The 14,669-nt window shown below is 38.7% G+C and overlaps 1 protein-coding gene across 1 annotated transcript in view; it reads left to right on the top strand.

Moving 5' to 3' along the window:
* LOC107680755 (B-cell lymphoma/leukemia 11B-like) overlaps positions 1-14,669 on the top strand; it is a 60,929-nt gene that overhangs the window by 19,187 nt on the left and 27,073 nt on the right. Inside the window, exon 4 of the mRNA XM_016476801.1 lies at positions 8,034-8,423. Coding sequence (XP_016332287.1) covers positions 8,034-8,423 — 390 coding nt within the window. The remainder of the gene's footprint in view (positions 1-8,033; positions 8,424-14,669) is intronic.

Here is a 14,669-nt window from a genome sequence, read left to right on the forward strand (position 1 = left end):
AGTGTGCTGGCCATGACCTGCTAGGGGGAGCTCTAAGTCTGCCAGAGGGGGTGGAAGGCAGTTCTGAAAAGTGTAAAAACATATTTCCTAAATGTACTTAAATGGGTAAGTTGAGTGAAATAGGGGGCTGCGGCTTCTGGCGACTCGGCATAGATGTTTCAAACGATGCTGCCATTAACACACATGCTCAGATGCAAACTGTCAACGCCTCACAGCAGCAGCTGGTTTTACAACATGAAGGCTCTGTCATTCTCTCTCCTTTTTTTTTAAAACTTTGTCTTTAGCACTCAAGAACTTATTAAATTATTTACAGTGAGAGCTGGATTGCTTCACGGTGCTCATTTAGATGTGCAATAAGTATTTGATAGGTGTAACTTTAAATATAGATAGGGCATCAAGCATGACACCAAAACAAACAAATTTAGGTTGAACGTCACCTTGTTCGTTTTGCCAAGTATACTTAAAATGTGAATGATGAAGTGGCTCTGGAACTTGTGGGCCCCTCTGACTTAGGACCTATTGTTCTTGCCATCTAAATAAATAAATTTGAGTCTGTGATGTAAAAAATGGTAGCCTCTACAGAGCTTACACTCTCCCCATAACAATGGGCAAAACGTCTGCCTGGCACGTTTGATTAATACGCTTGCATATTCTCTCTTCCTTTCAGTTTCAGATGGCTTTTGTTTGTGCCACGAGCGGGAGAGTGAGAGAGCAACAGAAAGCCGTCACTGATGAAATGTACAGAAGTCTATGCCTGTCTGTCAGTATAAATGCATCAAGGCGGCCGAATCCTTTGGACGGCATCAAACGTGGGCATAGTTTTCCATGGCTTGATTTATGAGACATAGACACTCGTAATAGTGGCTTGAGTGTTTGACGTCCCACAGCTGGCTGAGTTCTGACCGGCTCTGAGCATGGAAACGCTCTGCTGCTTCCTGTGCATCAGATGAGCGTGTTGTGTGGGAATGTGTTACTAGCTCCATGATTGTGATACACATGCCTTTTTGGCGCTATTTCATTAGAAACAAAATCTTTGCAGAGAAAAAGAAAGAAAGATGCTAAGCTTCAGGTGATATTTAGTCGTTTCAGCTACCCATAATTCCTTGTGAAAATATTAGGTAATATCTCCCTGATGAGATTTGCCAATAAATGGTTAGTGATGCTTAGACGGGCTCCCAGTGGACATCATCATGTTAATCTCTTTTTACCTGCAAGACGACTCATTTTCTATTTCCCTCCCTTTTTTAATTAAACAATGGCTTAGCACCGCCACAGTGGCCGAGGTTCACGCTTTTAAAATTCCGCCACCGCCGTCGTGTGCCACGATGATCCCTGTTCTCTTCTTGTTAACAGCCTCATTTGCACATGCGCCATGCTTTACACTCACACATGCACACCGCCGCCACGCCACTGAGCACGCATTTAGTAGTGTTTTAAAACCTTTGCATCTGCACAGAAGCGCTCAGCTAAATACAAGACGATGCTTTGGTTTTTATTTCACAGGATTTTGCAATCAGGCTAACAGAGCTAAAACATGATGGTGTCCCTTGTGGAAGAGTGTTTTATGTCACATATTTAGCTAAACAAACAGGTCGCAGAGAAGTTTTTAAGCAAGAGAAAACAGGAAAAAACTAGAGGCCTAGCGCAAGGCGGAGGTTTGCGGTTTGAGCGTCAGTGCGTTTGACTGTGGGTTACAGATTCATGACAGACTAATTAATTCCTGATAGATTCCTGTAAGTGCCGTTGCTACGTGTGCATGTGTTACAAAGGCCTTTTGCGAACGTGAAATGACTAGAAAGACGGCTGTCGTTAACTTGCTACCTCTTTGCCAACCTGTTTGTGTGTTTGTTTGTTTGTTTGTTTGCGTGCCATCTGAGTGGAAGGCTCAACCCAAATCCAGCCTGTCCTACTCAGCATGCCTGCATCTATGTTTTGTGCTTGGGTAGCGAGCGGCTCAGGGTGGGTATTTTAGAATTGGAGTTTGTGGGGTGGAGTGGTGAGATTTGTGTACGTAGCAGCACGACTAGCGAAGCCCCCACCCACTGCTTCTGCTCTTGTGCGGCTCGGGTTGATGGGAAACAGGAAAATAATGCACAAACAGTAAAGCAGAGCTTTTATTGTTTGATTAGGCCCTTTCCCTGGCTTTCATTTTCAGCACGCTCTCCCCTCCACGCACACAGTTCTATGAATGGCTTTAATTGGCACATGGTAAATCTTTATATCTGGACAGCATTATAAAGTCTTTCAAGATTTAAATAGGAAAATTTATGGACCCAGTAAAAAACAATATGAAATCCGTCAAATGATGTGTTGTCTAATTAGGCCCTAACAGTTGCAATGGCTAAAAAACCCTCCAAAACCTTTTTGACTCTGACTTTTCGTTCTGGTATCACTACGGAAAATCTCAACTGTTCACCTGTGAGCCAAATAGCGCTGAGCGTTAATGGTGGGGTTTGCAGGGTGACAGTCCGAGGATGAAAGGTACGTTAACGCGGGGCTGCTAAAGCGCTGTTACGTAACTCGCAGACCTTTGTGTGTTTTGGAGGGAAAGCCAGACTGTACCGTGATCAGCCAAATACCTGTCAACAGCAATTTGGTTCCTCACAAACAAAAAGACTCCGTTAAGTATGAGTCAGAGGGCCCCTGAACAATGGTGCGTAAATCCAGAATGGAAAAGGATAAATCCAAACCTGTGTTAAGACATGCCTTGTGTGCATTCGTTTTTGGAACCATGTCTTTTTTTTAGTTTTATGTTTTACTGAAATCCCATTCATTCTGAGTCATATACATGTAGCTTTCTTAGATTAATGAGGCTTATTTTTAACATTACCATGTTTTACTGATTTCAGGATGTTAAGGTAGCATGTGCATGAAAAATAATGTGCATAAATAAAATAATAATAATTTATTTTCATTCAAAAATGAAATAGAGGTATAATAGTAAGTGTGCATTTTATCCAAAGTCGAGATTTAATTTCATATCATCATTTTTTAGCCCGTTATAAATATTATTCAGGCTTTCTTACTTCCACTGTCCCTCGCTGTCTTTCTCTCTGGCTGCCAGAGAGTGCTTGATAAAGACAAATAACATTTGACATTTCGGTGGCCCTGATAGAATTATATGGAGTATTTGTTGAGAGATCAGAGAAAATCATGAGCTGTAATGTTACCTTGGTGACAGCATTGTTATCGCCGGTGGATGAGAGTGTGTGTGTGAGAGTGTGAGTGTGTGTGACTGTGTGGAATTGCAGACTCTCACCTGTTTGCCAAGAGCAGGAAACGTACACCATCAGATCGGGCCTGCGTAGTTCAATCTACAAACCTGTATGACTTTCTTTTTTCTGTGGAAAACAAAAAAGAGACATTTGGAAGAATGTCTGAGCTGCTCTTTTCCACAGAAGCACCATGATAGTTGTCCATGTATTCAGTCTTCAACTGAATTTAAGTCATTATTCACTGAAATTTTGCTTTACAATCACAGTTCTCTCTTATTCTACTGAAAAAAAAGCTGTTTAGACATTCTACATGGAAAAACTTCATAAAGGTTTTGAATGCCATGAGGTTGAATAATTGACATCTTGAAGTGTTTAACTCACCTATGGATTAGTTCAGACTCTATGGGCAAGTCTAAGACTCTGCCGTATGTTTACATGATTACAACACCTGGTGTGTGTGTGTGTTTGTGTGTACGGGGGTCCCTTCTTTTGAAGTGCGTACTAGTGGCATTGCTTGCAAGCAGCGTGTTTCCTGTGGTTGGCACAGAGAGAGCAAAGAAGGGGACAGAGGGAGAGAGAAAATTTCAGCTGTGCACGTTTCTTTACCACTCTGGGTTTTTTCTCCAGCTGTCACTTTGATTCAGGTCTGTGCTAGACCTATGACACATTAAACTAACACTTTCCACTAGCACACCTCAAATTCCCTCCCACAGCACAGAGAGGCCTGTTACGCAGTTTGAGAGCTTATAACGGCTTATAACTTCTTTTTTTATTTTATTGTACAACTCATTACCTGTTTGGTGAATTATAGCTGTTTATCTATTACAAATGTCAAAATATGCTCTGTGGTTCATGTTGTCTTTTTGAACTTGTAAATCATTTGAAAAATACCTCTTCTTGTAGTAGTGTTTGTTTGTGTATTTGTGTGTGTGTGTGTGTGTGTGTGCACGCATCTCTGCTGGTGCAGCTTCCCAGGATGCACAAATGTGTGACACACAAACATGCACGCATATTGCTCATGTAAATGCCTGCAAGCAGTCTTAATTTATTGGTCCAAATGCATATGCTTTTTTTTTTTTGCATGTGCTCACAGGTGCAAGTACAGTTACAGATATATGTAAAACAGCTTATGTTGAGACCTTCCCTAGAGATAATTATTTACAGTAGAGTCCTCACATTTAAAATTATTTAAAGCGTAATTTTATTTTAAGCATTAAATTTAAAATAAAGGAACATTATTATGTAAAATATACATACTGGTAAAAAATGTATAGCCTGAATGCACTGTAAGTCACTTTGGATAAAAGCGTCTGCTAAATGCGTAAATTATTATTATTAAAATGAAGAAGTTTTCTCACAAAAGCTTCTCACTTCTCAAAAAAAAAAAATGTAATTATAGATATTATTATATATACTGTATATGTCTGTGATTCAAAATAAATAAATAAATATTAAAATTTAAATAACAAAATTATTTATTTGAAGTAAGTAACTATAATATAGCCACAGTCTCATTTTTAATGCAATGTATTGCATAGGTTGATGAATCTCTGTGCAGGCCTTTCTCTTTATTTACATGCAGACTGATCTAATGCACAGATGGCCTGATATTGCCTGATATTGCCTGAAGGGGGTCTGTGCTCCACTCCTATATGTCTGAGTTGGGGGGCTTGTTTTGAGGGGGGTTCAACTACTATAGTCATCTTCAGTTATTTCCTTCATTATAGTGCAAAATCTGAAAACAGTGCCATGTGTGTGCAGATGTAATATATATATATATATATATATATTTTGTAATGCTTTATTTCATCAAAATGCTTTCTTAATATGATTACAAAGTCTTTAGATGCTGTTGTTTAACAGGATGCACATCTAAAGCTGCTCTAATGTAGTGTGTATCGTCTGGAATAAAGATAAGAGGGTGTTTAATGGTTTCGTTTTCAAAGCTGCATTCTGAGCTTGACATTACAAATCTGTCCGCATTCATAATTTGGACCGTGGATATATATATATAGTAATGCCTTTTTTAATTGAAATGCTTTCTTGATATGATTGCAAAGTCTTTAGATGCTGTTGTTTAACAGGATGCACATCTAAAGTTGCTCTAATGTAGTACGTATCGTCTGAAATAAAGATAAGAGGGGGTTTAGTGGTTTCGTCTTCAAAGCTGCATTCTGAGCTTGACATTACAAATCTGTCTGCATTCATAATTTGGACCGTGGACAAATTGCAGATGGATGCACAGGCTGCTCGTAATTTATCATCAAAAATTAGTGGTTAGCCGGTTCCTCTGGGAGATGTAAACAGGGCTACCTGTGTTGTGTGAGCAGTGTGGTCTGTTCCTCTATCTTTGTCTCTATCGCCGTCTGTCTCTTCTCATTTCTCAAAGAGGATTTTCGGCCTCATATTGGTGGAAAGTGTGTAAAGTGCACAGGCCAAATTTTAAAATGAAAACTGTCTAATAAATTAATTTTAATTGGTGCTTTCATGGGTTGTTCAACAGGGTTGTTGTTTCTTTAAAAACATCCCACATTTGTCCTGTAGGCTCTGACAATTTGAGAATTCCTCCCTTCATTCTTCTCCCAGAGTTATGTGCACTTCAAAAATCCGCACCTGCTCGCTGTGTGGCTCTAAGTGTTGCTATGGTAGTGTTTTTCTTATTTTTTTCCTGCTTTCACCCAAATCATGCAGTGTGTTGAGTAGAGAGAGCATGAAAGCAGTGACAGGAAGCTGAAGAGTGTAAAGTGGCAGTCAGAGAGGTGTTTGTCTAGATCTTTCACTTTGGATAAAAGCGTCTGCTAAATGCGTAAATTATTATTATTAAAATGAAGAAGTTTTCTCACAAAAGCTTCTCACTTCTCAAAAAAAAAAAATGTAATTATAGATATTATTATATATACTGTATATGTCTGTGATTCAAAATAAATAAATAAATATTAAAATTTAAATAACAAAATTATTTATTTGAAGTAAGTAACTATAATATAGCCACAGTCTCATTTTTAATGCAATGTATTGCATAGGTTGATGAATCTCTGTGCAGGCCTTTCTCTTTATTTACATGCAGACTGATCTAATGCACAGATGGCCTGATATTGCCTGATATTGCCTGAAGGGGGTCTGTGCTCCACTCCTATATGTCTGAGTTGGGGGGCTTGTTTTGAGGGGGGTTCAACTACTATAGTCATCTTCAGTTATTTCCTTCATTATAGTGCAAAATCTGAAAACAGTGCCATGTGTGTGCAGATGTTATATAAATATATATATATATATATATATATATATATATATAAAGTGGCAGTCAGAGAGGTGTTTGTCTAGATCTTATGATTAGTACGGCGCAAGGATAAGCTGTCAAATGTAACATCAACAGAGCTGTCTGTCAGGGGGTCCCAAGGGGGCTTTGTCAAGGGCCTCTACTGTCTTTGATAAAACTGCTCTTGCACTCGGCATTGGGCTACAAAGGGCCGATTGTGGCCGCGTGCTGAAAGGTGAGGCTGTAATTTCAAAATGGAGGCAGAGGGACCGAGGTTGTCCGGCAAACTCTGTGGTTTGAGCGCCCGCTGCTCCACGCTGTTTATCTAGGTGACAGAATCAACCAGAAGATCTGCAGGGCCTCTTGCTCTCATGGCTGTGCAAATATCTCTCACAGCCAAAAACGGAGCCCTCCCTCCTTGCTTCTTGCTTTTTTTTTTTTATTCTCCCTTCAGACTTTCGGTTTCAGGTCTGGTAGTCTCATTCTCAACTTCACAAGTACTGTACTGTGTATTAATAACAGTGCCTTGCTGTTTGGTCTCGGCTGTACATATGGATGTTTATCAAGAGGTGGCTGGTTTCAGGACAGAACACGCTGAACTAGAGCGAGGTGCCTCGTGTGTGGCCGCTGGGATGATTAAATTTAAGTCGGCCTTTATTTTCTGCTCTCAAAGTTTAGTGGGACTGTCATGGGACATAGGTGGAATGCTTAACGGGCCCCAACATTCATTTCCTTTATTTTAACAAGCTGCCAAATAACTCAATGCTAAATGACCTGACCCTGAACTCTTAGAAAATGTGTGATTATGTCTCAAGTTCCATGCCATTTGTATTGTATTTCAAGTCAGTTTTTTTTTTAATGAATTAGTGTGTGAAGGTGGTTAGGGATGCATGAATAGATGTAAATACAGTGGCAAATTATGAGTTAAAGATGAATCCACATTTGTTAATGCATTTAATTTGCATAAAGTGATTAGTGTATTTCCGAGTGAAACAGAATATTAAGCAGGAAATAATTTAGAGTGAGACTTGATTTTATTTATCAGGTTTTGATAAAAAAAAGCATAAATAGATACAGATACAGTGACAATTTATGAGTTAAACAATTGTAAAAATTTAATTTGCATGAAGAGATATATTTCAGAGTGAAACAAAAATATTTTGTTTTAATGTTATTAAATAATCATTTTACTCACCCAAGAGGCTAGAATTTTATTGTATTGTATTGATGTATCTGAATGAATCTAAATGCATGAAGTGACGTATTTCAGATTGAAACAGAATATTATGTGGAAAATAATTCTTTAATTATCAGGATTGTGAAATCGGGTTATGATATTATTCTGTGTTATTATTGGATAATATTGTTCCTCCCCAACATGGCCTTGGTTGCATCACCAGAAATAAAACTCATTTCAGAAGCAGAGTAAGTTATTACGTTTAAATAATTTTTTTTTTTATTTGTTGAGACTAATATGCACCATTTATTTGGGCACAGATGGAGCATTTATTAAGAATTTCCTATTATCTCAAAATGCTTCTTTCTTTTGCTTTCCCCTATAGCGGAAGCTGAGCATGTGGACGCGAGACTGGCCGTGGCTGATCTCCACTCTCACCCTCACCCGCTGCTGGATCCCAGCATGCCTGGGCCTCTGCCTCCGGGCCTGGGCGACCACGACCTCCTAACCTGTGGCCAGTGCCAACTAACATTCCCACTGGGGGACATTATGCTCTTCATCGAGCACAAGAAAAAGCAATGTCAGGGTTTGACGACCGGCCACAGCTGCTACGACAAGATGATGGACCGCAATAGCCCCTCGCCGCCCCGCACAGAACTGAGGAAAGTGGTGGAACCGGTCGAAATTGGAATCCAGGTGACACCTGAAGAGGAGGACGAGAGACTGTTGACACCTCCAAAAGGAATTTGCCCCAAGCTAGAAAGTGGCCTGGCAGGTAGGTCAAACTCTCTCCAGAAAAGTTTTGAGCAGGCGTACGAAGCTGACGCTAATGAACTCACACGTTCTCTCGTGCCAGTGTGTTCTCTAATACTGATGTGCACAAATGTACACTTACAGCCTGCAGAGTTGCAGACAAAGGGAAACACACTCTCATTTACCTCGGTAGGACTCTGGGCGTCCTGTAGTGATTGTGATACCGCTCATCTGCGAGCCTCAAGAGAGATTGTTTTTCCTTCAGCTGATTTCATTAGGGGAGCCTACGCCGTGCAAAGTGAAACATCACATTACTGACTCAAAGCCCTAAAACCCCCTGAAGGACTCTGGTAGTTGAAACAAATTGTGCAAGACGTGACAGAGAACTCACCCTACTTTCATGGAAAAATCCAGCCTGAGCCATCTGCTTAAAAGGTGAAAAGCTCATTAAAATTCAAATGCTTAAAAGAGAGAGAGAGAGGGAGAGAAAGAAAGAAATAGAGTAGGATTAAAAGAGTGAGTTTGCTATTGAATAGGGGTAAAGAGGCAGTTTAGTTTAGTCCAGCTGTAGGGAGAGACCTCTCCCAGTTATCTTACAAAACAGTGCAGTCAAGTCCTTCACAAAGAACCTGGAGGGATCTTGGGAAATGGGTCTCATAAAATAATATTCTAGGTTGGACAAAGTTACCGGGGGAAACGCAGGGGAGCAGCTTATGATACTGCCTCGGTTTTTAATAACGGCGTTTTTTAATGCCTCGCAATCCTTATTTGCGAAAGTTACCCGCGGCATCGGAGACAATTTATTCCGTGCCACCACAATGCCTCGTGTATTTAAATGTCTGTAATAATGAGGCCGCTGCTAAATTACTCAGTACCTCACATGATGCAGGCAGACTTCACTCCCAGACTGACTGACTGGCTGGCAGCTCGCACTGAGAGAGTGTTGGCATCACTTGTGAAATATGATGCAAGCGTCCACACAGTTACGCTCAAACTGTTCTTTTTAAAGACTGACTGGTAACTGTGTGCTTTGCTAACTACACACAAAAAACTTTATGTCAGGATTCAAAAATGAAAATTTTAGTGCACCAATATATAGTTAAAATATATAAAGATTTAATTTACTTTTAATAATTCTAATTAATAATAATATATATATTTTCCTTTTTAAATAAAAATAATGCACAATTAATTACTGGTAAATTAAGCTGTTATTTTCTTGCATATTAGTGGCGAACAGTGTAGTAACAAAATATGAAGATGACCTTTTTTACTTCTTTCCCTAAGGAAACATTTATGGCATTTTATGCACAAACGACAGTAATGATATGTTGCTTACGTCAGTAAGAGTCAAATTTCATTCATATAGTTTGACTGTATTATATTATAGAATGATTATAGTTCGAGTCAATTTCACTTGAAATTGACAATTGTCGGATGTTTGCTGTGTATCGCCTTTGACCCTTTTTTATCTTTTTGTAAAAATATATAATTTTTTTGTTGTTGATGTAAACCTTTAAATTACTCATTCGGAGTATATTCAATTTTTGTTCCTGACAAAATCCTCATTTTGTAAATGTTAAACAAAACATTAGCTTGTATTTTTAAAGATAAAATGGAAGAAGGCCACTATTCATGTTACTTTTAGTGCAAATTAATATTATATATACAGTATATATGTGATAGAATCAGATTGTCCAATTAATGTTATTTCAGTCAATGCCATATAAGATTACTAAACCTCTCTTTATTTTGATCCACATTTGTGAAAAGATCCACACCGAAAAGTAGATTTACTCTCATTTAAACTTCAGAATTTGAAAAATGGCATATGAAATGTGAACATTTGCCTTTGTAAATCATATTGAAGTCAGCAAGAGTAAATTTTACACCTTTCATTAATTCAGGGCTGGAGAGGGAGGCAGTTCGCAGAGAAGAATATAACGGCAGATGAAACATCCTCTGAAAGTGATTAAGACGCTTGAATGTCAGCTTGAGCATGCGGCTAAACACTCACAGGCTGCCTTGTATTCATAATTGCCTCCCAGCAGGTTAAAGTATTCTTTTATGCTAAACCTTTCCCGTTCCATTTGTTCTCGACCTGAAACAGAAAATGACACGCAAAAAAACATTCAGCCACTCCGCCTTGAAAATAGCAGTGGTACTCTTGCTAGGCAAAGCACAGATCATTTTTCATGAATTAGTTTTTTTTTTCTTCTATAATATATCCATCTGCCAGCTTCAAGTGGAGAAATGAGAGATACATGAGAATGCGGGAGAGAGTGAGAGAGATGTTGATGAGGAAGATTCTAAACGCTAACTCTGATCAGACCAACATTATTTTCGCAAGAGTTCCCTCCTCTTCCAGATCCTCACATCTCTTTAGGCCAGAGTACATTTTGATCTTTTCATTAAACGGTCCGTGTAACCTTGACACATGAGCAATGCTGTGACAGGTCTTAAATTCCACCGCTCAATTCCTACACGTCAACCTCCATCACATCAGCCCTCTCTTCTTGGCCTCTCACATGCGATTCACCAATAGTCCAACCTGAGGAGCATCATTTCAGGACTTACTTGGAAATTAACATTCCCAATGTCACGGCTCATATCTTGCGTATATTACGAGCCTTTAGGAAGAAAATCATCCAAGTGATTCTTGGTTTTTGGCTGAGTGAAGGTACTAAACGGCAACTTCATTAAGTCACATATACGTAACTGTTCTCTAGAGACGTGATGATAACTAAACATTGTGTGCTTTGCTCCGGAAACCCTATAATCAGTTGAAAAAGACCCTGTGATAAAGTATTCTGATTACTGAAATTGCTTTTAGCGATAATTCTCCCAGTGGCTTTTTCTTTATTAGTGTGTATGAAAAAGTCAGCGTTATCTATGACAATATGGGACAGCCATTGAAGAGGAACCACTTGAGGGTTGAATTCAATATTTCTCGCATAAATATCAGCAGGACACAGGCTCGCTCAGCACCGTATTGTATTGCCACTTAGCCATCTTAAGTTTCAGCAGAATTTAATTATATTTAATAGCCCTAATTAAATAAAATATGACATTCTGCATACCCTCAGGCAATAGGAGCTGCTGCTGGGGGCATTGGGAGGGCTTCGCACAGCTAGGTTAAAACAGTTCAGTGGCACTGAAAAATAGGGCCCTGAGATGGCCGACATAACTAGCTGTTGCCACTGTGCACCATTAAGTAGTCCAAATGTGAAATACATACATAAATAAACAAATAAATAAGACATTTACCACCCTTTAATGCATCTAGATGACTTAGCCTGCTGAAGCTGGCCAGGCATTTAATGTTACTTGTTATTTAATTATAGATCTCAGATAGAGGTTCTGTGAACCATGGTGCATTGTGCTGAAAATTTTCGCTGTGAGGATGCCTTAATTAAATTATGAGATAATATTATGCATAAAATCTTAGAATAGGCATTTTTGGTTAAGGTAGACTCAGTCTAAACTGGTCAAGTTAACACATATTCATGTCTAAATACAGCTGGAATAATCAAAATTCTTTAGGAAATGTGAGCTTAATATTCCTCTCTTTTATTTGCCTACTGATGTTTAATTCTCGAAATATGCTTTTGAATCCTCAGTCACTGACTTTATGTGACATATAAGTGATCAGATGTGAAATTTGTACATTTTAAACATGCATGCGTGATGGTGGAAGATAAGAAGATTTTGGCAAGCTCTGTTTGTCATCTGTTTGTTTGTGTTCTACAGCATCCAATAGGGATGGCTGTGTTTTAGTTTTTCAAGAAAACCGAATCAGATGTGGTGTAAAGTAAAGTGTGTAAATAGAGGCTTATTTCTCAGAGTGTTTGGTGTTGGTTGTAATCAAGCTCTTCTTGGTGTGCATGTGTGATGATGCAGCCATGTACCATTCCAAACCGATGTTGCATTTGCGGTTGCCTTAAATATCAGTATGCAAATGAGAGTGGCAAATAGGAAGCAACCATTTCCTTAAGGGTTTTGATTTGTTCAGATATATTTGGTTGCAGTACTGTGCTAACATGACCTTTTTTGAGCATTAGGGTATTTGGTTACTCAAATTATTATTTACCTCAGTTTTATTTTATTTTTTCTTTAGTTTTATTTAGTCATATTATGTTGACTGACATTCAAGACATGTGAAAAATGTTTTAGGTATGTTTAGTTATATTTAGGTATGTTTAGGCTAATCACATTTCGGTATGTAAATAGGTATAAGAAGGAAGGCTAATCGAAATTCGGTATGCAAATACACTGAACATTCTATCAATGTTACTCTCAAATGATCTAAAACAAATATTTTAGATCATTTGATTGATTAATTTGATAATATAGATTATTAAATAAAGATGAAATGTTAATGCATGTTAAGGGGTTTTGGAAAATATCTGTATTGAGGAAGGAATTAACATATAAATATATTATCACTATTACTGTTGTTATTAAAAAAGTGACAAAAAAATGCCGTACAATTGCATTAGTGTTCAATCTAAAACCTTACAGCAGGCTGCATCAGTTAGCTCGCATTCTATCACCATAGGAACGCCAGCTGGCCCCGTGGTGGGATGGTGGACATGTCTTTTGCCATGATGGGCCCCTGTTTCTGTCAGTGTTTCACTCTCTCTCCCTCTCTCGATTTCTCTCTCCACTCACACCGTCTAAGCACACTCACACAGCTTTACACGTCTAACAAGTGCTGCGACAGGGGGAGTTATTTCTGACCCTTGGCTCACCAGATCATCGCAGTGAATATTTCATGAGACATGCTATATTTATTAGGAAATTTACCACTTTCCACTCTCACCCTGCCTCACCTTGAGAGTGATCACAATGCTGGGCCCGTCGCTTCAGAGCCCACACCTGCCATTAATGTTGCCTCGAATCTAGTGCCAGAACGGTTTGTAGGTGTTATGCAAATTGATTCATCAGGAGCCAAAACGCTTGATGTTTGGGGCCTGTCACCCTCAGTGTCAGCATATTTGATGGTCACAGATTCATTGTAAATGGTAATTAAATGTCTTTTTTTTTAAGTATTTATTTATATTTACTTCATTTAAAACTTAAAGGAATGAACAGTACTTCAAAATATGTCTAAAACAGACCCCAGTCTTAGTAGTATAAGATAAAAGATTTATTTTACAGTTCACCTCATGGGGGCCGCCATGTTGAGATCACATGACCCACTGAATAAAATCACATTATTAGATTATTTTAATAGACACTTTTGCTTGCAGAATAAATGAATCATAGCTGACTGTGCACATCTCTGCTTTGGTAACTGAAAACTTTAGCACAATGCAATAAAGTACAACATTAAAATATTGAGTGCATCTTTAATTATTCAAATATGCAAATTGATTATGTTCTATTTATGGAGCACACTGTAAAACATTTGCAGTGTACTTCATATTTTATTTCTGAGTGATAAAATGTGGTTTTTGTATCTCAATAGCAAGATTGTGGTGTATCTCTAATCTCAGAGCTTTTAATGCTCTGGAGAACGATCCGGTCCTGGCTACAGTGATACTGAGCCTGGCCAGCCGGTTCCTGTTACGTGCCCTCACTTCCTACCTATTTTTGAGGTTTTGCCCAGAAAGATTTGTCTCAGAGTTTTTGTTTGCAGTGGTGCGGTGCCAGCATGGTTTGCCAGCTTTGTAACTGTGCATGATGTGCTTTATTTTGAATGTTAGCATTTATTTAGATTTCATATTTGTTTGTTATAAGACATTAGGTTGACTATAGGTTTCATCAACTAGCATGGTTTAGTCTACCTTGCATGTGCAGTTGACCTTTTCTCTGATGTAATGTCTAAATTCAATATTTACAGAGGGGAATTGACAGAACATGCGCTGCCCATTAGATGTTTTACATTGTTATAAAGCAGACTGAATTTTGAGTACATCAGAAGATGGTATATTTTTCTTATTTTCTTATTTTCTGCCCAGTAGAGATGAACATGCACAGTCCAGAATAAACAGATATTTGGATCCTCCCTCGCTGTGCAGAACATCTCAATTGAGAGTACATGTCTCTCTCTCAGAATCAACATATACACTGGGAGGGCTCTTCAATAAATAATGACACAACACAGGCGCAGAGATATCGAAAACATTCCATAATATGACACGCATGCCATTTTTTCAATTAAGATTCACAAAGGCTTGGCAGGAGGATGGCCTGGCCTGGTGCAGAGGCTATGCCTGAATCAATGTGCACAGATAGATGTGTTTGATTTAATATGTTGCCCCAG

This window comes from Sinocyclocheilus anshuiensis, unplaced genomic scaffold (assembly GCF_001515605.1).
Source record: "Sinocyclocheilus anshuiensis isolate Anshui unplaced genomic scaffold, SAMN03320099.WGS_v1.1 scaffold869, whole genome shotgun sequence".
Lineage (NCBI taxonomy): Eukaryota > Metazoa > Chordata > Actinopteri > Cypriniformes > Cyprinidae > Sinocyclocheilus > Sinocyclocheilus anshuiensis.